The following is a 27,822-nucleotide window of genomic DNA, read 5'->3' as shown; positions in this document are numbered from 1 at the left end:
ATGGATTACATCGTTTTTCCCCCTCATCCATTGACACACAATAATACCCCATAATGACATAGCAAAAAGGTTTTTAGAAATTTTTGCAAATGTATTAAAAATATATTTTTTAACAATCACATTTACATAAGTATTCAGACCCTTTACTCAGTACTTTGTTGAGTCTTGGGTATGATGCTACAAGTGTGGCATACCTGTATTTGGGGAGTTTCTCCCATTTTTCTCTGCAGATCCTCTCAAACTCAGTCAGGTTGGATGAGGAGCATTGCTGCACAGCTATTTTCAGTTCTCTCCAGAGATGTCGGCTTGGGTTCAAGTCCGGGCTGTGACTAGGCCACTCAAGGACATTCAGAGACTTGTCCCGAAGCCACGCCTGTGTTGTCTTGGCTGTGTGCTAAGAGTTGTTGTCCGGTTGGAAGGTGAAAATTTGCCCAAGTCTGAGGTCCTGAGCACTCCGGAGCAGGTTTTCATCAAGGATCTCTCTGGACTTTGCTCTGTTCATCTTTCCCTCGAGCCTGACTAGTCTCCCAGGCCCTGCCTCTGAAAAACATCTCCACAGCAATATGCTGCCACCACCATGCTTAGTGATGGTGCCAGGTTTCCTCCAGACGTGACAATTGTCATTCAGGCCAAAGAGTTAAATCTGGGTTTCATCAGACCAGATAATCTTGTTTCTCATGGTGCGAGAGTCTTTAGGTGCCTTTTGGCAAACTCCAAACGGTCTGTCATGTGCCTTTTACTGAGAAATGGCATCCGTCTGGCCACTCTACCATAAAGGCCTGATTGGTGGACTGCTACAGAGATGGTTATCCTTCTGGAAGGTTCTCCCATCTCCACAGAAGAACTCTGAAGCTCTGTCAGAGTGACCATCGGGTTCTTGGTCACATCCCTGACGAAGCCCCTTCTCCCCAGATTGCTCAGGCCGGCCAGCTCTAGGAAGAGTCTTGGTGGTTCCAAACTTCTTTCATTTAAGAATGATGGAGGCCACTGTGTTCTTGGGGACCTTCAATGCTGCAGAAATGTTTTTGTACCCTTCCCCAGATCTGTGCCTCGACACAATCCTGTCTCGGAGCTCTACGGACAATTTCTTTGACCTCATGGCTTGGTTTTTGCTGACATGCACTGTCAACTTTGGGACTTTATATAGACAGGTGTGTACCTTTCTGAATCATGTCCAATCAATTGAATTTACCACAGGTGGACTCCAAGTTGTAGAAACTTCTCAAGAATGATCAATGGAAAGAGGATGCACCTGAGCTCAATTTAGTTTTATTTTTTTTATAAATGCAAAAATGCCTTAACCTGTTTTCACTTTGTCATAATGGGGTATTGTGTGTAGATTGATATGGAACTTTAAAAAAAAAAATCCATTATAAAATAAGGCTGTAATGTAACAAAATGTTGAAAAAGTCAAGGGGTCTGAATACTTTCTGAAGGCACTGTGTGTGTGTGTGTGTACATATATATATATATATATCCTGTACCTGATTTTGTTTGTCCCATTTGTTGATTTGATTACTTTCTGTTTATAAGACTGAACACACATGCATATTCAAATACTAAAGCAAATAAAGAATAATTACTGAATATGCTGAAAAGTCCACTGGCAGAGAGGCTCATTGGAAACCTGTGTCGATAAGCAAATGATAATACAGTAAAGTATCCTCAGTGTCTCCCATTGTGATGCGCTTGTTGATCTGATCCAAAAATATTGTAACTGATAGGCCTGATACCAAGGCTCATCCCTATTACGGTCCCTTTTCGTTATGTAAAATGTCTTCTTCATTTGATGTTATTGGTGGTTGGTTTTTGGCCTCCTGTGTTATTTGTATTGTAGTGCAACCTGTATTGAGTGTCCCACTCTGAGATGGGCATTGATGGGAATGGCTTGCTGTGTTCGGGGCTCCACGGGTTCCAGAGTGAGTCCTAATGGATAAGCCCTATGGCTGCACTTGTTGGGTTGTTCCCCTGCCACCATTCCCCATTAATCACATTGTGTGAATCACTATGGCCTGTTTTAACATTCCCTATTTTACTCATTTGTTATTTTTTAAATAATTTTATAGTGATTATTACATGCCAGTTTACTTGAGGGGCTTGTTCTTTTTCAAATGTCCTATGTTTTCTCCCCAAACTGAGTCTTGGAGGGTTCCAATGTTCTGAGTGCAAAAATTAATTAATTGCTATTTTCTAGAATAAATATATTGTCCTGTAAAGGTCTTCAAGGCAACGCCCATGATATATAGCAAGGATGAGATTTTATTATCCCATTAAACTGTTCTATTTTTCTATTTTCCCTGTTCTGTTTTACACCTATTGAGTCTGTGTGAACAGAGCCCTCTCATGTATTAACTTTCCAGTACTTTATCAGCCTGTCAGTGAAAATACACCAGACAGGAGAAAGAATGAAGCAAAACCAAACGTTACTCCTAAACATGTTGGTGTATAGCTATCCACTGTACCATTTGTAGTTTAATACTGTCTACATTTTTTTTTTTAAAGCAAGGATGTATGTAATTATTTGAAGTGCATTTAAATATTTTTAAGAAGCATTCCTCCCCCTTCCAACTATGAAATTCTACTTTTCCCTAAAGAATGGGGATCTATATATAAATATACAGTATATGGGAGAAATACAAACTGTAAAATAATTATACATATAAGTGCTATACATATTGTGATGTAATCTTCCAAGTATTCAATAAACCTTGAATTCAGATCTATAGCAGCACTTTTGACTTGGGTTGCTTGTTTCAGTGGATGGAAAGTGTGAAATAATCTCAACTGTTGTAGGTTAGTGTAGCGATTTTTCTGGCTTTTTGACAAAACGTTTCTAAAAATGACCACCGGTGTGGCGCTGTAAACCCCCCCAAACGTCCGAATGTGTCGAATGCAATTTGGGTGTAACAAAGGTTACCATGGAAATGTGTAACATCCTTTGTTTGGGGTGTAGCCACAGAAAAATGAACTAAATCTATGGTATAGCTAAATCTGTATGTTTAATTTACTTATGTAAAGACTCAAACGTTTTTTAATTAAGAGATGTGCATTCATTTTCATCATGTAAACCCCCACCCAGTATGTTAGGAATCGGTGAGTTGTCTTTTGATTATGAAAATGTTAGGTCGAAGAGGATTGACCCTCTTTTGGTAGGGTGCTAGCTAACTGTTAACATTAGCTAGCTGACGTTAACTTCCTAAACTCCCTACATCTCTATAGCTCGCCAGCTGGCTAGTTTATTCCACACAGGCAGTTTTTCGTGGAGTTGGATGAAGTAGGCATAATTTCATGACTGTGGCCGGAACAGCTATCTAGTAATGTAAGCTTTAGCCAGCTAACGTAGCCCAATACTTTTTACAGTAATGTTCGTTAACAAAAAATTGATAGCAAGCTTGCCAGAACAGCAGATCCGATCTGCTTGCTTACAGCAGCACTAGAGTCAGACAGTCTTCCTCTGAATGACAAAACGGTCTTAATCTAGTACAATCTTCTCGGGGTAACAGTTGGGATAATTTGGAGTACAACGCATTTTTCATCCCTGGATTGAGGTACGTTTTCCAAGCCATATCTCATGCCAGTTCGGTGATGTCTGCCTTGGCCGTGCAGCATTTACGGTGATATAGCATCTGCACAAGTCAGGGCATTCATACTTCTTGGCTTCACAGAAGAGATGTTGTGAAAGAAGTTAAGGAAGTGAGTTTGTGTTTATACAGAACCTCCTGCCCCCATCTACCATCAATCAATCATGACATTGCAGAGCTATACTGGAACCCTCCACATTGTTACAGAATTTGGGTGATGCAGTATGGTGCTCAATTTTGCCTCTGCATGCCTCAGGAGGCTCTGCAAGTGCTTCACTCCATCCATACAGCACCTCCAACCACATTTTTGGATCAAGCATAAATTGGCTCTTAATCTACATGGGAAGCCTGTCAGACCCTAGTGCAGTTGTAAGCAAGCGGGACGGATCTGCTGGTTAGCTAGCCAGTCAGTCTGCGAGTGCTCCTCTTGCTCCAGCAGAAATGTCGGATATGATCCTATTTGCTGATGTTTGGATTTCGTTTTGGACTTTGTGCCAACAATTCAAGTTTCTACAGTAAGCGTTTCGTATTGGTTAGCTAATCAGGTTGAATGTGCGGCTTTTAGTAGCTAACGTTACCTCCTAGCTAATTGTATGAGAAAATGTTTACGTCAGCTAAAGAACCACTGCACTACGAGCTAGCCATCATCAAATTAAATGGAAAAGACGTTAGCTAGCTAGTCAGAGGAAATATGACATTTATGTTACAAGTTTAGCTAAACTAGCTAGCTACATTCCCTTAGGTCTTATTATGCAAAGAAATTGTGAATTTAGACCCGTTTCAGTAGCAAAAATAGACATTTCAGGTGCAAGTCACAAGCCCAAAATAGTCATACAAGATGACTAGCGACGAATTATAGCTGGGACATTTAAAATTATTAGGTTGCCTCGGCATATTGCAAATGTAGCCAACTACCTTTTATGTTAAAATTGTAAAAACCATAGCCGATGTTACCCAACAAGCCATATTCCTGTGGGTGTGTGCAGTGGTTAAAGGTCTCCGACATAAGTGTTGATTGGTGGAAAATGGGGATTGGCTGCTGCGTTTACACAATTATGATCTTTAAACCACTAATTGTTTGTTCGACCAATCACATCAGATATTTTCACAAAATATATTTTTCACAGATTAGATTGTTCAAAAGACCAATTAGTGAAAACAAAAGATCAGAATCGGGCTGCCTGTTTAAACGCAGCCTTAGTTACGTGTTGGATTGAGAAGTCTGGGCGCACACACGAGAGCAGGGGATTCACGACAGACAGATAGATACGCATACCACATCGAAATAGTTCATTTCCCTTCTCGGATTTTGACAGCAGGACTGGTACAATAGGATTTCTTTTTAAAGCAGCTCAGTGAAGTGTTGCCGTTGAAGACATTCCAATTTTGGTGTAGGTAGGTAAGATAACAATGTCCGTTGTAGACCGTCTGACTAGCTACGTGATGATAACATTAGCTCGTTCTGTTATATGTACTGTTAGCTGGCTTTTTATCAACACTTCCTAAATCAGACGAAAATAAATTGACACTTTGAAACCTCAATACAAACGAATTACTGTAGTTATGTTTTGATAAAGTTGGAAGGTTACTTTGTCAGTCAATTTTTCAGTATTATTTTGCCCTCAATTATATGGACGGGCTGTCATTTGATAAAAGTTACATTAAAACGCTCCATGGAATTCGGAGAATTTAGCAACACGTGCTGGTTAGCGGTGGCTTATGTAAAGTTATTACGATCAATAGTACAGCCAATGCAACAAAGTAACCCACTAACTAGTAATTTCTAGTGTTCTTATTTTCGATTAGGAATCTTTGCTTGGAGTTCCAACTTATAAAATAGTCACTTAACGCTCCAGCCGTACTAGATAGTCCAAAATGTAACTTATTACAATTAGAAAAGGTAAGGTGTGTATGAGGAAGATAGATGCACCTCGTTTCTCCCACGTGTTGTTTTGTGAAGGGTTATAACAGGGGTCCTTGCTATCCGGGATCCTTCTGGTGTCACTGCTCCATTGAAAATGACATTTTAAAATGGTTAAGGTTTTATGGTTAACGGTTAGGGTTCAGGACCAACAGTGGTCTTACTGACACGAAGGCGCAAAGTAATGACGAAATCACAAATGTTTTATGAAGAAATAGGGTATCTACAAACAGGCTTGGTTAGGTTACATTATACATGTAATCTGTTCTAGTCACTAGTTACCTGTCCCAAAATGATCAGTAATGTAATTTTGAGATTACCCGAACTCGGTCAAATAATCGGATTGCTTTCAGTTACTTTTGCATTACTTTCCAGGCATTTTTATGGATAAATGGGTTTAGTTGGTGAATGTGGCATCCCATTCTGGCTTGATTTTAGAGTCCCCCATTTTGGCGTGTAGAGACATTTCTTAGTATTTAAGACCATTTCCTGAAATTCTACAAATTTTGCCATGGAGCTGAGAGATTTTAAATTTAACAAATGTTCTGCAATTCTATTCATTTTGGCTTGGCTAATGCAAAAACAATAACAACAAAATCATTGTTTTGGGAATTTCCAATTCTCCCTGACTGTCCAGCTTTTTATTTGGGTGATTGTTAGTTCTCAAAGATTATATTATTTAAAAAAAATATATATATATATATATGTATGTATGTATGTGTATATATGTATGTGTGTGTGTGTGTGTGTATATATGTATGTGTGTGTGTATATGTATATGTCCATTTATTTATTCTACATACTTTGTATCAGGTTGTAGTCATTACAAGTTTGCACTTTCCAGCTTGAAAATTACACTTAGGTGTTCATTGGCAGAAAAATCCCTGCTTTACCCATAAGAGGCATTAGAAGAAAACAAAAAGACACACCAAATGTGTTCAATGGAGCCATCATAGTGGTCTCTGACTTGTGGTCAGATTCACTCAGGTGGAACAAACTTGAACGTGCACCTTTTTTCAGTACTGAATTTAATGTAATTGAGAGAGAGAATTCTCGCACATCTTTTCTGAATTTTAAAGTCATTCAAGACGTATCTTTTATCTGAATACAGTAGTTTTGCTGGTAATGTAGCTGTTTAGTTTGTTTTAATTAGGTTATATGGACCTGATTACATGTAATCGGTTATTCTCCAAACCTGTCAACAACATTTTTTAAAATTGTTTTTGTTCTTAATTTGGGGTTTACTTGTGAAAATAAGTTAATCACTGTTAATACTTATCTGACTACAGGTTACTAAGTAACATTAGGTTAACTGTTATGTGTTCATATATTTATATTTATATTACTGGCTATTCTTGCAAATAAGAATGTGTATTAACCTACCTGGTAAAATAAAGGTAAATAAATGCTGTTTAAAATAAAGTCTGTTGGAAGTCAGAGCACCATGCCCTGTCACGACTGTTCCAAAGCCATGGGGAAAAGGGGGGTTGTCTGGAGGCAGGCAGTTAATGACAAACATTGCCATCTGTTTCATCCCCAATTAAAGCGATGCACTTTGACCCCACCTGTCGAGGTCTAAATTGGCCCACTACAGCTCCCCTCCTCCCCAACCCACCTATGCTTATTGTGATGAATTATGTTCATTAAGATCTCCATTGTTCTCTTACCACAGGGTCTGAGCCATTACACCAGCCTTGTTTTTTTTGTCTTCAAGATATCCATTTTCTGAATACAAAGAATGACACTGATTTGAAAAAAAATAGAGGCCTGATCTGAACGGGCGTGTCATTAGCAAGTAAAACCAAGACCCGGGGGCAAAGAAGAAACGAATTATGACTTACAACAACAGAGAACTGGTGGTATACTATATTACCTATAAACTATCACAGAGAGACTACCCCTTCAACCACATTGGGCTCACAGAAGCTCCCAGTCGGACTGAGGGGGGACAGGTGGAAGGGGGGGCGGCAGTCACGACACACCCCAATGGCACAGTGAACGGGACGAGTCCTGGGACTCCACCGCGACAGTCTCCCCCCTCGTCCCCTCAGCGGACAATGGGCCTGGACGCAGTGAAAGAGGCATTGCGGGACTCTGCCAACGAGTTTGAGCTGCGTTATGCCAGAGCGTTCAGTGACCTGTCCTCCCAGCTACACATCACGCCGGCCACAGCCTACCAGAGCTTCGAGAACGTGATGGATGAGGTTTTCCGTGACGGTGTGAACTGGGGACGTGTGGTGGGCCTGTTTGCCTTCGGAGGGGCCCTCTGTGTAGAGTGTGTGGAGAAGGAGATGAGCCCACTAGTGGGACGGATTGCAGACTGGATGACTGTATACCTGGACAACCACATTCAGCCCTGGATCCAGAGCCAAGGAGGATGGGTGAGTCATGACTGAAAGATGTGTTTTGTGGAAAATAATAATAAAAATAATAATTTTAGCTCTGGGTTTTTGAAGCATCAGTTTCAGAGGTCATTGATAACAGGATCAGATTGTGCACATTAGCACCCGTTGTGTCTGTGTGTTGCATCATGTCAGTTTGTGTAAGCTGTGTGTATCTGGTGCCTGACCTCTGATATGAGAGGCTGCTTTGTCAGCCAAGGATAACCCAAGGAGAAAGAACCAGAGAGGGGGGGGGGGGGGTTAGATGTTTGCCATTGATCAGCTTCATTGAGTTTGCAGCTGAATCGAAGTGAGCTCTTATGGCTGAGATCGAAGACTTCATGGGTGGGATGAAGTATAGGCTTAGGCTAGGCTTTACAGATCGCCCTTTGTTTTCCCCTGGTTGTTTTTCACTTTCTCCTCTGTTCTGAGCCAGCTGCCTGCAGATGAAAGCAGTGTTTTCTCTTGGGTCAGCTGAGAGAGGGGTTGTCATGTTCCTGGTGGGTGGGTGTGTTATGGGATGGAAGGAGGACACTGTTAAGGTCAGCTCTTTCTCTTTGTGTGGGCTGACGTATGATTGAGTGTGGAATGGGAAGGGGATGTTGAAACAGTCTCAAACGATGAAAACTGGCATTTGATTGGGTACATTGTGTGGGTAGGGGCCATCAGATTGGATGGTGTCTTCTGTTGCTTGCAGAGCTGAAATTGATTTTAAATCATTTTAAAACGGGCAGATGACTGACACACAGCTCTGCATCTTTCATATTCTGCCATCACACCTAGAAGCACCAGAATAAATACCTCAAACCACAAGAAGCTTTTAAAGTGAATAGTAAGTCATCACTTTCAAGGTCTCTATTTAAACAAAGTCCAGACTGTATTAATGTTTGTGCAATTAATGCTGATAAAACACCCAAGCACATTTCCCTTCCTATACCTGAGCTCTTTTCCCCCAATCACCTTAATTAATCTGAACATTGTTCTTACTGTCATCAGGTGTTGAATGTTGCCCTGAGCTGAAGACTTGAATGGCCAGAATATTGAATGGAATAGTGTGTTCAGTCAAGTAGTTTGGTTTCACTTCTCCTTGTGATGTTGGAATAGCACCTCAGTCAGATGTAATTTCCTCAAAGTGTGTCGTTTGGTAGACACACACGCATCCGAACTTCAGTTAGTATTGTATGGCTTGAAGGCAAAACAAAGTGATCACAACGTGCATTCCTCAGACCCATTCTCCTATGCACATACATTAACATACTGTTTATCTTTTATCTCGCTTATACAGGAACAGTCACAATTCATCATTCCATACTGGTCACAAAATGCACACAAGTCTAAAGTAGCTAAGAGATTTGAATTTGTCTGTGGTTTCTATGTCATGAAGAGAACAATCGCACACACACACACACACACACACACACACACACACACACACACGTCTCTGTGAGTAGCACCTGGGACATCCCCGCACTACTGGGGGGGAGGGGGGGGGGGAGAAATTACCCTATATTTCCCGATAACAAATGCCCACTCATTTACTTATTTCTATCGAACTCTCTTATGTGGTTTTTCTCTTGTCACACTAACCTGTTGAACCACCTACACATTCTCTTTGTTCCTGTCCTCAGGAACAAAGAGACGCGCGCGCACACACACACACACACACACACACACACACACACAGCCGTTGGCAGCTGTAGGATGTATAGAGAAGCTATTACCTGATTGTGTCATAAGAGAGAGCGGCTAGTCCAGGGGTACTCCAATACTATTTGAGAAGGTCGGTTACCACAAATGTCCCTGCTGACTCCCATTTAAAATTATCTGTGTATAATAAGGGAACTAAGAGGAAAGAAAGAGGATTTGAAAGTGAATGGAAGGAGTCAGTAGATTGAGAAATAAGGACAGGGAGTGGGGTAGAATCCTCATTGAGTGAAAGGGAAACGTGTTAAGCCTTAAACACACCAAGGATACTGTACTTCGCAACTCTGCCCAGAGTGTCGGCAGTCAACTTTTTGTTCTTCAGATAGCACAGATCATATGCCAATCAGCCTCGTTAAAATACTCCAGACCACAAGTTGGCAGTACCTTAAGAGATGTTTGGCTGGTGCCTGCTGTAGATGGCGAACTAGCACGCTGCGCTAATGTTGTTGCTAGCTAGCTATAATTTCTAGTAAGCCCATATTGATACTAGCGGATGGCGACCACTAGATTACTAGTGTAGCTAGTAACATGATTTGATTTTGAATGAAACCGCTGCCTGTTTCGCTGCTGAGGGTCAATGGAACAGCTAGCGATATTCTGACTGGCAAATGGCGACGCAAACTGTTTAGCGAGCGTTAGCTATTAGGGTTGGGCGGTATTCAGTTTTAGTTTGAACAATTCTGATGAAAAGCAGGTGGGAAAATGCCCTCTTTCTTACTTGTCACTCCTGTCGGCTCCCTCACGTGGAGGTTTGTGCGCTCTGATTAGCTCAGTCAAGTTGTCGGCTCCCTCACGTGGAGGTTTGTGCGCTCTGATTAGCTCAGTCAAGTTGTCGGCCCTGACGAGGAGGGCGATTCAACAAGTAGAACAGCAAGCTCGGCGGAACGCAGCAGGTATGTCTTTTGTTCTAGCAAGAGAACATCAAAAGCTGGGACCGAGAGATTGAAAAACAGCTTCTATCAAGGCCATCGGACTGTTTACTAGCCATCACTAGCCGGCTTCCACCCGGTTACTCAATCCTGCACCTTAGAGGCTGCTGCCCTATATACATAGACTTGAAATCACTGGTCACTTTAATAATGTTACATATTTTGCATTAATCATCTCATATACTGTATTCTATTTGACTGTCTTAGTCTATGCCGCTCTGACATTGCTCATCCAAATATTTATATATTCTTCATTCCTTTCCTTTACTTGAGATTGTGTGTATTGTTAGATATTACTGCACTGTTGGAGCTAGAAACGCAAGCATTTTGCTACACCTGCAATAACATCTGCTAAACACGTGTGTAATGTAGCCTACTGCTATATTGCCTGTACAGGAGGGATGGAGAGGTGGTGGGGTAGGCAGGCAATGGAGGGAGGGAAGTGCGGGTTGTTGGGAGAGCGAATGCCAGAGGGGGTTTGGGTTATAACCAATTATGGGTGAATAGTTTCTGGATGTGCTCGGTAAATGCTTTTGTTCTGACCACACTAGCGTAGCACACACCCCTGCAGGGTTACACCTGAAAGACAGGCCCCCATATAGCAAATGAACACATTCTCTTTTTTTATTTTATTACAGGAAATGTATTATGACAATGCGTAGATTAGCTCTAAAATGTATCTGACTCATGGCAAAATGTGTAAAATAGCACAAGATTATCTATACAACTGCAAATTTCTCTGCCCCAAGGATTCAATAACAATTAAAATATTGTTTGGAGGGGGGCTATGCTCGTACCTTGCTCTGGCAGACTTTTAATGTAGTAATGGATAACTCATTCGGAATGTCAGTAGGAGCAGCTCTGAGAATGATAGATGGGACTGTGAAGAGGGGGAGGACGCAAATAGAGAAACTATTCAATTTCCTGCGTTTATCCTTTGTCTCGGAGGTCTTCATGAATCTCCTGTGAAAGTGCTTTACCTCAACCATAGCCTTTACCTAACACATGACATCATACAAGCCATATTTTACTCTTACATCAGACTTTATTCATATCCTATTTATATACTCTGGAACAGCTGAGCTCTTGCCATTGTCCTTCTGTGGGCATTTTATAGGCAGCACATATTTGCTCCAGTGGCATTTTAAATAAAACACACGTGCGCATTACCAATGCACATAGGATACCCAGATACAGACAACACGCCTATTCCCTGCCACAGTGTCACACTGACCGAAAGGACAAGGAGATCGTACCCCTGGGACCTATCAACCCTCCCTCCCTTGTCTTCCTTTCCCAACCACCACACACTAGCAGACGTTTCAGGGAGGACAGGCAACAACACGCCAGCGTCATGTGTTCTTATGTCCCGCTCACCATGTTCTTCTGTTTGTTTACTGATCATCCATCCATTTCTTTCGATCCGTTTGACTTGATCACCAATCACGACTGATTGTATCCTCCCCCACCTCTCCCCTGATAGATAAAGCCCCCCACCCCCACACACACACACAGGTAATATGTGACGTGTAGTCATAATGACTGTCACTATGCACTATGTAAACGCATAGTGGCAGTCATTGTCATCAATAGATTGTGGATGATCTGGACTGTCTCTGTTTCTCTAACCACAGTGCACAGAATACTCACAGCCTTGTTTGCAGTTGTTCAATGGTAACAGTATTGTGTGCTCAAACAACCCCCATTATCTGTGTACACACTTATTTTTCCCAAGCCTGTGTGTTTTATGTTGAGTATAAATTGTTTCCTTGTGTGTTCAGTCTTCCATCCATGTATTTTGTGTTGATGTTCAGTGTGAGTGATGGTGTGTCAGTGACTGAGTGAAAATAGCAGTAAACAGATGGTGTGATTCCGTCTCCCTCAACCTTGTCACAGAACCATCAGTCTAAGGCAGTAGGTTTGATGCTGAGGGGAGGAGGAGAGACTGGGCCAATCCATTGCACCGGGATTGTAGGGGGAGCGGATGGGGGGGCTCCGCTCAACTCACCTTCAAGGAAGGTTGGGCACTCCTCCGGGGTTGGACGGGGATCCAGCCACCATCACCTGTATGCTACAGACTGGATGGGATTGCAGGATGCAGCCAGGGGACAAGACACTAGTCAGTGTCTAGGGGTCCAGTGCATTGGGAAAGTATTCAGACCCCTTGTTTTCATTCACATTTTGTTACGTTACAGCCTTATTCTAAAATGTATAAAATAAAAAAAATCCCTCATCAATCTACACACAATACCCAAATAATGACAAAGCAAAGGCAGGTTTTTATAAGTGCAATAACTGATCACATTTACATAAGTATTCAAGACCTTTTACTCAGTACTTTATTGAAGCACATTTGGCAGCGGTTAGAGCTTTGAGTCTTCTTGGGTATGACGCTACAAGCTTGGCACACCCATATTTGGGGAGTTTTTTTCCATTCTTCTCTGTAGAGCCTCTCAAGCTGTCACGTTGGATGGGGAGCGTCGCTGCACAGCTGTTTTCAGCTTTCCAGAGATTTTCGATCGGTTTCAAGTCCAGACTCTGGCTGGCCCACTCAGTCATTCTGAGACTTGTCCTGAAGCCACTCCTGTGTTGTCTTGGCTGTGTGCATAGTTGTTGTCCTGTTGGAAGGTGAATCTTCACCCCAGTCTGAGGTTCTGAGCACTCTGGAGCAGGTTTTGATCAATGATTTCTCTGTACTTTGCTCTGTATATCTTGACCCTGACTAGTCTCCCAGTCCCTGTCACTGAAAAACATCCCCATAACATGATGCTCTCACCACCATGCTTCACTGTAGGGATGGTGCCAGGTTTCCTCCAGACATGACACTTGGCATTCAGGCCAAAGTGGTAAATCTGGGTTTCATCAGACCAGAGAATCTTGTTTCTCATGGTCTGAGAGTCGTTGGGTACCTTTTGGCAAATTCCAATATCATGTGCCTTTTTTTTTACTGAGGAGTGGCTTCGGTCTGGCCACTACCATAAAGGCCTGATTGGAGTGCTGCAAAGATGGTAGAAACATCCAGAAGGACAACAATCTCCACAGAGGAACTCTGGAGCTCTGTCAGAGTGACCATCGGGTTCTAGGTCACCTCCCTGACCTTGGCCCTTCTCCCCCGATTGCTCAGTTTGGCCGGGCGGCCAGCTCTAGGAAAAGTCTTGGTGGTTCCAAACTTACTCCGTTTAAGAATGATGGAGGCCACTGTTCTTGAGGACCTTCAATGTTGCAGAAATGTTTTTGGTACCCTTCCCCAGATCTGTGTCTCTGAGCTCTAGGGACAATTCCTTTGACCTCGAGGCTTGGTTTTTACTCTGACATGCACTGTCAACTGTGGGACCTTTTATATAGACAGGTATGTGCCTTTTGCAAGTCATGTCCAATCAATTGAATTTACTGCAGGTGGACTCCAAGTTGTCGAAACCTCAAGGATGATCAATGGAAACAGGATGCACCGGAGCTCAATTTCAAGTCTAATAGCAAAGGGTAGTTATGTAAATAAGGTATTTCTGTTTTTAATTTGCAAATATTTTTAAAAACCTGTTTTTACTTTGTCATTATGGGGTATTGTGTGTAGATTGATGAGAAAAAATATATTTTAGAACAAGGCTGTAACGTAATAATGTGGAAAATGTCAAAGGGTCTGAATACATTCCGTGTAGATGGTTGTGTTGACAACAGTGGATCTCTGGTCTGACTTAGTATGTGTTCGTTAGTCTGCGTAATGAGGTCTTGCCTAATTGTGCTGTCCATTTAGCGGCAACTCCCCTCGCTTTTCAGTGCCTTTTAGAAAGTATGCACACCCCTTGACTTTTTCCACATTTTGTTGTTCCAGCCTGAATTTAAAATGCATTACATTTTTTTGGGGGGGGGGGTGCAACTACCTCCACACCTCCATTTAGAGCAAAAAGGAGAACACTGTGTCTGTGAAAATCTCCCCTTTCTATTGTGGGGTCATATTAGTTTGTAGTTCAAACAGTTCAAATGCTACAGACAGTTGGCACATCAGCGATACCAACTTCCGATGCGACCTGTGACACTTTTGGTGGAACACACCATCGTGTTTGTGCGTCTCATCTTTCCATAGTGGTCATATTAGTTTGTAGCCCCAAACGTTTTTTTTTCTTTTTTTCTTCCAGGATTTATCATGGTCTGACAAACACCGCTGTAGCTCGGCCACCTCGGTGGATTTGAGATGCAGCCCATGCAACAAAAGATTTCTAGCTAAAACTGATGGATTTTGATGGTAATTTATTTTATTATGTTACTTCGATTGGCGCTTAGGAGCATAGTGGTGGCTGCATCATGTTATGGGTATGCTTGTTTGTAATCGTGCTGGTCTGGAGAGTTTTTCAGGATAAATAAACTGAATAGAGCTAAGCACAGGCAAAATCCTAAACCTGGTTCAGTATGCTTTCCATAAGACAATGGGAGATTAATTCACGTGACAGCAGGACAATAACCTAAAACAAGGCCAAATCTACACTGGGGTTGCTTAACAAGACAACATTGAATCTTCTTGGGTGGCTGAGTTAGTTTTTACTTAAATCTTTTTGAAAGTCTATGGCAAGACTTGAAAGTGGTTGTCTATTTTAATGATCAACAACCAAATTTGAAATAGCTTGAAGAATTTGGAAAAAAATGAGCAAATGTTGCACAATCCAGGTGTGGAAAGCTGTTACAGACTTACCCAGAAAGACTCACAGCTGTAATCGCTGCCAAAGGTGCTTCTACAACGTATTGACTCCGGATGTGTATACTTATGTAAATAAGATTTCTGTATTTCATTTTCAATACATTTGCCGAACTTTCTAAAAACATGATTTATCTTTCATTATGGGTATTGTAGAAATCAATTTTGAATTCGGGCTGTACCACAACAAAATGTGGAATAAGTCATTGGGTAGAAATACTTTCTGGTGGCAATGTATAGCTACTATCAGCCAGCGACGTGGAAAACTGACCTGCAGCACTACTGGTTCACTTGGTGTACTTCAACGCAGCTCGCCATCAAGCTTAGCATCACCACACTGAGCAATGAGCCATCACTGTGCTCTAAATATGGCTGCATGCATCTGATTCTGCATGGTGCTCCAGACATCCAGCTGTGCTGATCTGGCTCCGTCTCAGTGTGTAGCAGGGTGGTGGTGGCTAGGTCTTCTGCATTTGGCAGTCGGAGTCTGGGGCATCATGTAACCTACTGTACAACCGTCATGCTAATAGGGCTACAGGCAGCAGATGCATTACTGTTGCTACTGCTGGGCCCTGGAGACACACAACCAGGACTTTTTGAGCAGCGTTAGTTAGCTACCTGAGATGGGGCCAGAATGACTCAGCGACACCATGAGTGTCTTCTGTGTGTTAGTTGTATAGAACTAGAGCAGCAGTAGTCTGTTTTTTGGTGCACTCTTGGTGGAAACATTGGGCCTGCTTGGCTGCTGCTCTCTCTGCTCCAGTTCTGAGCAGGCTTAGTGTGGAGAATCAGGTCATGAGCAATCCCCCCCCCCCCCCCCTCATTCTCTCTCCTTCCCTCATTTTCTCCCTTTCTCTGCTTCTCTGAATATCTGTCCCTCTGAGTATCTGTCTTTTGCTGTTTCAATTATTTGCTGCTTTATTTGACTGTGTAGGCTACATCTAACCCTTCTCTTTAGCATGTTCTTCTCTCGCTCTCTTCTCATAACTGATATCAGATTATGGGATGAGTGTGGTAGCTGTGATGTATGAAACTGACAGATGGTGATAATGGTGCCCAGCAAATATGACAGAATCTGATGGCACTGTAATGATGATAAAGCTGACTATTATCCTCATGATCATTGCCAACCAGTCGAATAACAAGGTAGTAACAACAAAGCCATATTGTAGAATTATTTATTTTCTTTTATTTCCGCTCCTGCCCTTATTGCTCCCCTCACTATCTCATTAATCTCTTCCTCTGGCATACACTCATGTTCTCTTTTCTCCCCCTCTTTTTTTTCTCTCAGACAGATGGTAGGTCTTTGCCGCTTTTTGTAAGGGGTGTTAGTGAGGGCGAGTTTTTTTTTGGGGGGGGATTTACTTTGTGGCACTGCTGGTGACAAATTTCTCTGTGTGGCGGCTGTGGTCCCTTTTTTCCTAGACTGTAGAGTGCAGTGGTGACAGAATGGGAGCTGCGCTGCTGGTGAGACCCAGTGAGAAGGGGAACAGATTGGTGTCTGAGCCTGAATGTCCTGACTCATTAATCTCCTCTTTAATTCATGGATTCACCTCCGGATGGATCAGCAGGAACACAGATACAGAAACCCATTAGAAGAAGAGAAAGGGGTCAGACCCTCAATGCCAGCTCTGTCATGTGTACAACCTGCAGTAACTGTAACAGCCACCTGGGATGTCACCAAGTTCCTTGATCCCTATTTACCTCCTTACAGACCACATCCTAGCTAAAGTATTGTTGTCTCTAACTTCACCCTTGCGTGGGTGTTTTAATTAAAGGGGCATGAATGGCAGAGTTGCTTAGTGTGGACTCTTGTGTTTAATCAGACACCAGTCTTTATAGCTAGATGGTGTTCTCCTTGAGCAGGCAAAGTTAAAGGCAGAACAGAACCTACCCCCGGGGACTTGCCTGGTTTATTAACCCCCCCCCCCACACACACACTGCAGTGCCCCATGGTTTGGCACAAAGCCCGACTCTCACACTCTCTGGAGGATGACTGTCTGCCAGTCCTCATAGCTAATTATGATGATCTGCCGACAGCCATGGTGAGTTGTTTTCAGAGGATGGGAGCGCTGCCTCAACTCTAGTCTAGTTTAGCCCTGTATGCGTCAATGCAGCATCACATGATGGCAGATAAAGGGTCAAACTGTGGTCAATATGAGCATATTCAGTTTACCATATTTGGCCAGCAGCAAGATTACCTCAAATGTCCTAAAACGCCACGGTTACTCAAACAACTCTGATGTGATATGGAATTGTACTTTTGCACCAGAAGCACAACATGTCCTGTGTGTTGCAATAAGCAGGAAGAGTTGAGCAGGAATCGCTTTGGACTAGACTATAGCCAGTCTAGTGACGGCTTCTTCTTTACACTGTCATCCTCTTATGTTAAAATCCCCCCTCTGCTCTTGATTGTAACCAGCACCCTGTCTACGGTCACACAACTGGGTCACAGAGAGACTTCGTTCGTTATGACTCGGCAAAGGTCAGAGGAAATTCAAAACATGTCCTTCTTATGAGGTGATGTACTCATAACTCAAGTACTGGATTCAATTCGGATCTCCAGCCCAATCACTGAAGAATGCAGCATTTGACAGGACATCCGGCCAGTGTGACCAATAGGTTTTGCAACCCTCCATTGTCTTTCGTTGGGCTGGTTTAAAGCCTATTCTGTCTTTTTCTATTCGGAGGCCTCCCAGGGCCATGCCAGTATTCTGGAGTTCACAGAAGTAGTTGAACATTCTGGGTTACTTTCTGCATTTGAATGGAACGCTCCCCTTTTGCATTGTTTTAATTCTTTAGCAACCATGTCCTGCTGCCGGTTATCCCTTCTGCTTGCCAGACTGACACTTCTATTGAAAGAGACCTGACCAGATCAGCTGCTGCTGAGTTGTTTGAGAGGCTCTGGCCAATTCAGCCTTTCTCTGGGGAATTAAGGGCTCTATTATGGAGAGAAACACTTCGGTTTAGACTCCAAATATTGCCTCAAGTCTCTAAAGTAACCAATTTCATTAAAACAATTTAAGTGTTCTGACTAATCTAGTGGACAGTGTTTCACCATGGAGACATGGTAACAGGTCATGATGGTGGTGCAACAGTGAAGTAACCGATTACAAACTCAGGGGCCGGTGTTGATTGCCTTAATGTTCTGTCTCAGGAATCTAGTCTTGGGCAATCTATCAGATCTGAGCACACCGATCAGCTGCTCTCTGGTAACCATGGCAACATTCAAATGAAACCTTATTTTTCCTCTGTCCCACAAACCCTTCTCTCTCCCCCCCCCCCCCCCCTTTTTTTTTTTCTTTCTTCAGCTAATGGTTGAAAAACACCGAGAGAACCTGAAGTTGGAAAACGCATTTTGGAATGGCTGCTGCTTAGCACATAGCATCTCTGGGGAACAGGTGCTGCTTAGCACCTAACATCTCTGGGGAATAGGTGGAAAAGTCTTTATGGAGAGAGCAAGCAAGTTTAGGCTTAGCTACCTTGCAGTAGTGACTGAGACTGAACCAGTCAAACACGTACACATAAATATTACAATGTGTCAGTGTGATTTACTGCCTGTAATTTAACATGTAGGCCTTTTCAAAAGCCAGTTCACTAGGAAAGTGTGTTTATACAGTAGGCCTATATAGATTCAATTGTGTGTGTGTGTTACAGGCATGCCTGGGCAGGTACAATGCGCTTCAGAGATCGATAAGCACTGATGACTACAGGGTTGAGTATGTTGCTGCCATGATGATGGATCGCAGGGAGCAGTGTGGTACTATTGCTCCATTGTGCAAGACAAACAAAGATGCATAGATGGTATGGGAGAAAGGGACAAGTAGCTATTCGGGAGAGGTGAAGTGAAATCTAGTATGTTTCATGAGAAAAATTACGTTTGATTCCACCTGTCACGAATTGTCTCTGTACTCCTAACATGCCTAATCGTAATCACAAACTGCAATCTTTATTCTCTACACCCACAACATTCCTCCCATACCTCTTCAAGGAGTTATCACAGGGAGCGATACTCTCCATGGCTTCACCTCTTGTGAAGTGCTGCTGGTTCATGTGCTAGTTACATGTTGACATTCCTTTTAGAATCTACTCGCACACAGACACTACACGCCTACAGTAACTTAGGTTGGCCCTGGTTGTTTTTTTGACAAGTGTTTCCACCGGAATCAATTAGTCAAGTGTGCAGTGATGAATGTGAACACTTTGGGTGTAATTGACAGTATTCATGGGAGAGTGTTTGTATCTGTAGCCCTGCAGTATTGTCTGTCTGGCAGTGCTAGCTGAAGGTCCTCAAGACTGGTCATTTTTAGCGTTTCGTTAACTCTCTGTGCCTGATAAATGATTCTCCGTCTCTATTGCGCTGTTATCTGCCCCCGACATGTCACCGCACCCACTCCTTTTTCTCAGAAACGGCCTCCTAAGAAATCAATCTCTCGGTTCTTCAGAAGCCCTTTACCAGACTCACACACATGCGTACATTCATTATAGTATACTTTTTTTCTAGAGCAACTTACAGGAGCCATTAGGTTTAAGTGCCATGCTCAAGGGCACATCAACAGTGTTTTCACCTTGTCGACTCGGGTTTCGAATCGGCAACCTTTCGCTTACTGGCCCAACATTCTTAATCGCTAGGCTACCTGCCATTACACATGTATACACACAAACATGGCCGTCTTGGCTCTTTCCTGCTGTTTCTGTGCTTCCCTCTTCCCATATTCCATTGTTAAGTTTTCTTCTTTATTGTTGAAGTCAGCAGGGAGGAGGAGTGATGTATCACCCTGTTAGAGCGGAAGGAAGCAGGGTGTCAGACGCACACCACACATCTTTAATCAAATCAGCATGTTTGGAATGTCTCCAATGATTGCCTTATTTGAGGCTGTGTCTGATTGGGCTCTTCTGAGTCCCCATATGCATGTTTTAGTTATGTCAACTATTTGATTTATAGTAATCCGTTTTGTTTCAGAATGATTTTGTTTATTTTACTGCCCAGTCAAGACTGTCCACTATTCACTGCACTAAAGCACCCACCCCAGCCAGCCATAACATCCGTGCCAGACACAAGCGAATGAATCATCCAATGTGCGTTTGTTCCCTCTTGTGGCTGTAGCCAGAACTGCAGAATGTTATGTCAATGTTCTGGGTTGTTCTCGAATGAATTACTGGAAGGGGTGGGCTAAGGATGACACGATGGTGGTGAAATTGTCAACAAGGAAAGTTATTCACTTGGGGGTTACTGCAGTTCAAATTAATGGCATGGGGAGGTTTTGTTATGGTGGAAGTGCCAGTGACATTTTATATTTTCGTCTGTCGTATCGAAGCGATGATTGAAAATGTCAACACTTTTTTTTCACCTGCTCATCAGCCTATTTGCTTCTTGCTAGTACCTTACTATTGTAGCTTGGAGGTGTAGGGACACTTGTGGGTGTGAGGGGTGGGGATTGATTTTGTGTGTGGTTGTAAATTGTCTCAACACAAACTAAGCTTTGCCAACTAATTCTGATTACTTTCTAATCTGATTTGGCTCTGATTTTAAGATTACTGCATTATATTGTAATGGGTGTAATTTCACCTAATTCTGTTGCTTTTTAGGGAGGCTCTCATGTCTAATGGTGTTAGTGTTGTGGTTGCAAGTTCACTTTCCTCATAAAGCCTCTTATTTTGCTATAGGCTACCAAGTGCATGCCACCCTGCATACCACGGCTGGCTTGCTTCTGAAGCTAAGCAGGGTTGGTCCTGGTCAGTTCCTGGATGGGAGACCAGATGCTGCTGGAAGTGGTGTTGGAGAGCCAGTAGGAGGCACTCTTTCCTACTCTTCCTTTTCTAAAGGAATATCCCAATGCCCCAGGGCAGTGATTGACACTGCCCTGTGTAGGGTGCTGTCTTTCGGATGGGACGTAAACCGGTGTCCTGACTCTGAGGTCATTAAAGATCCCATGGCACTTATCGTAAGAGTAGGAGTGTTAACCCTGGAGTCCTGGCTAAATTCCCAATCTGGCCCTCAAACCATCACGGTCATTTAATAATCTCCAGTTTACAATTGGCTCATTAATCCCCCTCTTCCCTGTAGCTATTCCCCAGGTTGTTGCTGCAAATGAGAACGTGTTCTCAGTCAACTTACCTGGTAAAATAACGAATAAATAAATAAAATAAAAGTGCTAACAGTCAATATCTGGATAATGTGGGCAATGCTTGATAGTGTATATGATGTTAACATGACCTGAATATAGACTGGTTTTCATCAAGCTGTCTGCTCAAAAAGTTGTAATACAACTTTAGGTATTTTTACGTAAATAATCGATAAAATTGAAGACTGGATGATCTGTGTTCAAAACAGGAAGAAAACAAACTGAAGCATGCTTTCTGGTCACGCGCCTCTATCTAACAGTACACTTCAAGTGACCCTCGTTCAAGATGGCCGTACTTCGGCCGTACTTCGTTACACAAAGGAATAACCTCAACCAATTTCTAAAGACTTGACATTCAGTGGAAGCGATAGGAACTGCAAGAAGGTCCCTTAGAAATCTGGATTCCCAATCAAACCCCATTGAAGTGACCTCAAAAAGAGTGACCTCAACAAACAAAAAAATCTGAATTGTTTGTCCTCTGGGTTTTGCCTGCTAAATAAGTTCTGTTATACTCAGACATGATTCAAACAGTTTTTTAGAAACTTCAGAGTTTTCTATCCAAATCTATTAATAATATGCATGTCTTATCTTCTGGGGATGAGAAACAGGCAGTTGAATTTGGGCATGCATTTCATCCGGATGTGGAAATACTGCCCCCTGTCACCAAGAAGTTTATTTTTTTTATTTAACCTTTTATTTAACCAGTAAGGGCTCATTGAGATTCAAATCTATTTTTCAAGAGCGCCCTGGCCAAGAAAGGAAGTACCAAGTCATTACAAAAAACTTAGACAACATGAAAAACTACAAGTAAAATCTAGTAAAAACCATTGAATTCACAAGGGTATAAAACAGCAAATTAAAAACATTGACAGGTCAGGGAATCAGCCTCAATCCTTCATCAGTGATTTAAAAACGCCAAACGGGACAAGTTCTTCCAGTTTAAAAGTATTTTGTAAGGTGTTCCAAGACTATGGCGCAGAGTACATAAAAGCCCTTTTACCAAATTCAGTTTGGACATTTGGAACAGATGGCAGAATAAAGTCCAGTGACCAATGGAAGCTTCTCTCATGTAAAATATATAGTGTGGTAATCTGCAAGACAGCGGTTTTGGCCCTTCACTGTTCTATTTTTACTAATGATCTACCACAAACTTTAAACGAAATTTGACAAACTGACTTGTTGGAAAGGTGGCATCCTATGACAGTGCCACATTGAAAGTCACAGCTCTTCTGTAAGGCCATTCTACTGCCAATGTTTGTCTATGGAGAGTACATGGCTGTATGCTCAATTGTATACACCTGTCAGCAACGGGTGTGACTGAAATAGCAGAATCCGTTCATTTGAAGGGTTGTCCACATACTTCCTATTTATTTTTTGTGTGTGTACTTACGCCACCAGACTTGCCACTAGGGGACTCTTCAGTCCCCAAATCCAGAATGAATTCAAGGCCATAGCTCAATACTGTGCGTGATCACATGGAACCCATCTCAAATTACTCAAGCAAAACAAAGCACAACACTGCTACCCTGTTATATCTCACCTAGTTAAGGTATATGTAGTAATGTAAGTCTGTTTTTTAAATGTAAATTGTAAAGTATTTTTGTCTGTTTTTTGTGTCAGACTAGCTAAAGCCATTGGCTGTTGGGGGATCTAAATCTAAAACTCTTAAGTGCTAACGCCCTCTCTCTCTTGTCTCCAGGACCGGTTTGCAGAGATCTTTGGGAAGGACGCTGCAGCTGAGAGCAGGAAGTCTCAGGAGAGCTTTAAGAAGTGGTTGCTTGCTGGGATGACACTGGTTACAGGAGTCATCGTAGGGTCACTCATTGCTCAGAAACGCCTGTGAGATCGACAAGCACAGACGCCATCTTGTAGGGGGGGAAATTAAGGAAATGTTTTACTTTCGTATTTCTCCTTTATTTGCCAAGAAAGGACATGTTTACGGTTTAACCTTACATCCCACAATGCACTGAGGTCTCATTGACTGTTGAGATTAAAGAGAGTGATGGTCACTAATGTTACCCTCATCAAACACCTCCCTGCAACACCCTAAAACACAAGAAAATGGAGGAGGATAGAACTCTTGGACCAAATGTTCCTCAGTTTCCTTTTTACTCTTTCCTGTATCTTCTCCAATTGCTGTATTCATTTGGTTTTACAAATTTACTTTCATTTTGCATGATGTGCGCCATCTATAGACAAGTCTGTGCTGATGGGGATTTACTAGCACCATCTCTGAGGTTAGTCTTGTTGATGATGGTCTCTAACCCCCAAAAACTTGCCACCTGTAAAAGAAGGGGGGAAATGGCACTGAAAAAAATCAACATCTGTCCACCTCAGTGTAGTTTTGACATGGCTGCTTTGTAGATGCAGTGCACTCCAAACAACCTAGCCAAAAGACAGCCAATATCACACTCACTAGCTCAATCTGTTGTTAATTATAAATGTTTTGTTTTTTTCATCTCCAAGTTGTAAGTGTAACAAGTGATTGAGACAGATTTCGATCTTGACTCTAGTGCGCCATGTCAGGCGCATTGGCCTGTAATGAATGAGGTGATAGTTTTCCATGTGTGTTCATTGGTTTGTGTATTGTTTTTTTTTAAACCATTAAAACCCACGTGATAATTTCCTGTCCTGATGGTGGTAACTGCGTACCTGACACACACACCGCCCTGTCTAGACAGAAAACACAAGTTGCACAACAAACCAAGAGCCAGTGATGAGGAGTATTTATTCTAGCAGCTGTTGGTACAAAGGCTGTTTTCTTATTATAATGGAAAAGATTGTTCAGTATTTACGACTTGCAACACAGCCTAATGATTTGTTTCGCTAATAAGATCGATGAATGAAGCAGAAAAGCTATTTAGTGGGTTAACAGATCCGTTAGACTTCTAACGTGCATATAGCTCTTGAGACATGAGGAAACTGTTGGCAGGCAAGCTTCAGGGCGGGACCCATTCAACCTGCCACCTCTGTCTCCGTGCCTTCGTTTCTACACAATGTGGCACATTCATTTCTGTACTCCCTGTCGCCGCAGCTGAGGGCGTGCGTCACTCAACACAGGCCCACCTGCTGTTCAGAGCACATCTCCTGTCAAACCTAGTCGACAGAGACAGGGGAAAACCATTCCTTAGTTTCCAAACATCTTTAATTTAAACACTGTCAGGAGGGTGTTTTTGTCGTCTGCCGATATTTATGGTGTCACGCTCCTGAGCTGACAGGTGAGGCGAGATGGGTGCAACCCATCTATACTCACATTCTAACCGATCTCTGCTTCAGGGAACGGAGCCTGAGGGACAGAGGGGGTCCTCTTGTGTAGCAGGTACAGTTGTAAACACAGTCCAGACTCACACCAGCCAGAGGCTCCTGTTTGCAGCTGTTTCCTGTTTCACCGCTGGATTGATGCTCTCACACTTGCAGTGTTTTTCCCACATTTCATTTGAAAAGTGTAGTAGAGCTATGTTTGGACTGAAGGCACAACTGTTTTTCCTAGGCTGTATTTTGTCAGAGCTCAGTTTATTCAGCCCATGTTTTCTATGCATTTCCTGCAAAATATTGGTGACATAACAGATTTAAAAGTACATGTCACAGTTGTCTGCTTTTCTCTATTGGCAATGAATAACTGGTTTCATTAGGAAACATTTCTGCCTGCCATTAACCTTCTTTATATGAGTGACAAGGCCTCTGACATAGGGTATTTAGGTGAGTCTGCGTTCAGGTATGCCATCCTGCTTAGGGTCTTGATGCTCGTCTCAACACATTGGGGTCAAGGTTTTCACTTTACCTATGACTAAATGCTACTTTTAGAAATGTTCCCCAACTGATCATGAACACACCATTTCATCACAGATCTGATTTGATACATTCCAATACAGTATATTTTTCTAGTGTGCCCCAGAAAGCTGCTTACAGGCTTTCTCCAATGTTCCCTTTTTGTTATGTGAAGTTCCCTCCACTTATGTGAGTGTGTGCATGCGTGTGGAATGGACTATGGCAAATGTTTGCAGGAGGTACAAGGAATCTAAACCGCATTGACACTATGTATACTAGTTATTTAAAACAATGATTTAGAATAGTATCATAGCTTAGTAACATATTTAAGAAGTGACTTTGAAATGTTATTTAAGATATTTAGGGGAAAGTAGTGTCCCAATGGCCTGAAATTCCAGCTTTGTATATGGCTGCGTTTACACAAGCAGCCTAATTTATATTTTTTCCAATCACATGTTCTGAATTGGGGCTGTCTGTTTAAATGTATCCTTTGTATTTGTTTCAACTGCTGAAATAGTTATTTCCCCATTTGATAGCTTAAAGCAGGGGTGTCAAACTCATTCCATGGCGGGTCAAGCGTCTGTAGGATTTTCCTTTTCAATTATGCTCCAGGTGTGCAGAGGTCATTAATTAGTGATCTTAATTCCTCAATCAAGGACAAGGGAAGTGCAAAACCCCACAGACACTCAGCCCTCCGGAATGAATTTGATACCTACGGCTTAAAGGAGTGAACATGTTGAATGGTCTGTCACAATTCCAATGTAATGTGTAGATTACATGAAACTAATAAAAACCCATCTGGAACATGGAGAACACTGATTTTTTTATTTCTACAAAACTAACATTCTTTGCAATGTTAACTGATATTAGGAAAGGAAAGAAAGGCACAAGGAGTCTGTGTACACAGTGATACTTTGAACAGTTACCATTTGTGTAGAAATTCCTCTAGAGCGTTTCAGCAAGGGGATAAAACAAATGTAGGCTGTTTTTGTTGTTGGTCCTGACACATTCACTTACGGCCAAATCAGACAGACGACCACAGGAACACTAAAGCAGAAATTAGGTTGAGGACAAGCAGCCCATATACTGTTTTCTCAGATGGAGAACGAAGGAAACCAGTTTAGTCATTTATTACTTCAACCGTAAGAGAATGGATGGATTGCCATTATGGCGGCTGAACAGAGGCTCAAGGTGTCAAGTCGAACCATTCCTCCTTCAGCCAGTGGTCTATTCCCTTCCTTTACTTCCATTGTTTGTTCTTGTAGTCCCACTGGGCAGAGAAGCCCTCGATTGGGTTGATCCGCATATCCAGCATCCTCTGGATCTGCTTAGCCTGCCACTCCTCACCAAAGGTATGAGGTTGGGGTGGGTACACTGTGGGACACACAAGAGAAAAAGAACAGCAAGTTTAAGGACTGAACAATCACCCATCCATGTAATAATGGCTTGAGGAAGTCTATCAATTTTAGCAATCAACCATGAGAAATGCAGTAGCACTTGGCATAAGGTTGAAGGAATGAGGCATCTGGAGAGCATGCTCCAAATGTTAATACCCTATAATTAAGTCTTACCATAGTGGCACTGCCAAAAGACCACCAGACCAGTGATGCCAAAGAAGATGAACATCCCACCAATCACAGTCTTCCACTCATGGGACGGCCTCTTCATCTCAGGATAGGTGTGGTTGAACTTCAGCCTGTACACTGGGATACAGAAGGAGAAATATTAAGAATAGCAGGATTAAAGGCTCTGACATGAGAAGGAATGAGGGGCTTACAGGTGATTTTCTCCTCCTTGGACAGCGCAGTCCAGGGACCCTTCTCCTTCTGTTTCAGGCTCTTATCCGTAGAGTCGAGGACATCCTTCCATGGTCTGTCTGGCAGAGGGGTGTCCAGACGATCCGAGTACATTGGCTGGGACATGTCCAAGTTGTTGGAGACCACTACAGTACAGGAGATGGGACACATCGTTGATATAAAGTACGTGCGGGAGAGTTTGCGGTGAAGACCTCAGGTATTTGTGCTCGTAGCACCATTCAGTACTTGAAAGTCAACACCACCATCTGCTGATCGTAAATGCAATGGCACAGCAAGCCATGCCATTTCAAATGTGCCTAGCTTGAATAAAAGGGTCTACACAAAACCAGGGCTCACCAACCCTAATCGAGCACACCTGATTCTAATAATTAGCAGATTGATCAACTGAATCAGATTTGTTACAACTGGGGTTGGAGTGAAAACGTACACCAGGGTAGCTCTCCAGGAACAGGTTTGGAGAGACCTGAACTGGGCTGTGTAGTGACGGAATACATTTGAAAAAATATATTACATCAATTTTTCCAGCAGACAATTATGCATGCAGTTCAACGTCAATGATTACCGTGGTGGTCATGGCTTGACATCCTTGCACCACTGTTGGTCAGTGCCAAAACTGGTCGCCTGGAAAGCAAGCACCCCACACATCCTTTTGTCAGGTGAAGCATCTGAAAGACAGGTGAGGAAGAGACCGAACAATATTTATCCTTCAATAAAATATGTCTCCTCATAACTGATCAGTACAAAAGTGATCAGGTACTTTAACAATAACCCGGACCTTCCCTCTCTGCACAATGCCGTAAAAACAAAGGTTGAGATGAAATGGCCTAGTTTCTTTAGGGACTTCAAAGACTAACTTGCAATCACAGAACAAGTCAAATCCATGGGCTAACTGGCTACTGAGTTACAGCC

At 42.5% G+C, this 27,822-nt stretch overlaps 2 protein-coding genes across 8 annotated transcripts; one reads left to right on the top strand and one right to left on the bottom strand.

Moving 5' to 3' along the window:
- Positions 1-2,945: 2,945 nt before the first annotated feature.
- LOC109907974 (bcl-2-like protein 1) lies at positions 2,946-25,906 on the top strand. 6 transcript variants are annotated; one of them, XM_031794151.1, is made up of 4 exons: positions 4,668-4,976; positions 7,175-7,883; positions 18,861-19,007; positions 23,028-25,906. In XM_031794151.1, the coding sequence occupies exons 2-3, from the start codon at positions 7,335-7,337 to the stop codon at positions 19,002-19,004; spliced, it is 693 nt and encodes a 230-aa protein (XP_031650011.1). In that variant the 5' UTR covers positions 4,668-4,976; positions 7,175-7,334; the 3' UTR covers positions 19,005-19,007; positions 23,028-25,906. The 6 variants fall into 6 exon arrangements, with proteins under 6 accessions (XP_020361886.1, XP_020361884.1, XP_020361883.1 ...); XM_031794153.1 differs by having other exon boundaries at positions 4,668-4,980; XM_020506297.2 differs by lacking the exons at positions 4,668-4,976; positions 18,861-19,007 and adding an exon at positions 2,946-3,093 and having other exon boundaries at positions 23,028-25,900.
- Positions 25,907-27,822, bottom strand: LOC109907975 (cytochrome c oxidase subunit 4 isoform 2, mitochondrial). Of its 2 annotated transcripts, none has more exons than XM_031794154.1 (5): positions 27,768-27,822; positions 27,476-27,578; positions 26,874-27,038; positions 26,668-26,799; positions 25,907-26,470 (listed from the first exon to the last, which is right to left on the bottom strand). In XM_031794154.1, exons 2-5 carry the CDS (start codon positions 27,576-27,578, stop codon positions 26,337-26,339), a joined length of 534 nt encoding a protein of 177 aa, XP_031650014.1. In that variant the 5' UTR covers positions 27,768-27,822; the 3' UTR covers positions 25,907-26,336. The 2 variants fall into 2 exon arrangements, with proteins under 2 accessions (XP_031650014.1, XP_020361888.2); XM_020506299.2 differs by having other exon boundaries at positions 27,689-27,818.

The sequence above is a fragment of the Oncorhynchus kisutch genome, linkage group LG17, assembly GCF_002021735.2.
Source record: "Oncorhynchus kisutch isolate 150728-3 linkage group LG17, Okis_V2, whole genome shotgun sequence".
NCBI lineage: Eukaryota > Metazoa > Chordata > Actinopteri > Salmoniformes > Salmonidae > Oncorhynchus > Oncorhynchus kisutch.
Note: the sequence above shows the minus strand (reverse complement) of the source record. Positions and strands in the feature narration are given on the sequence as shown.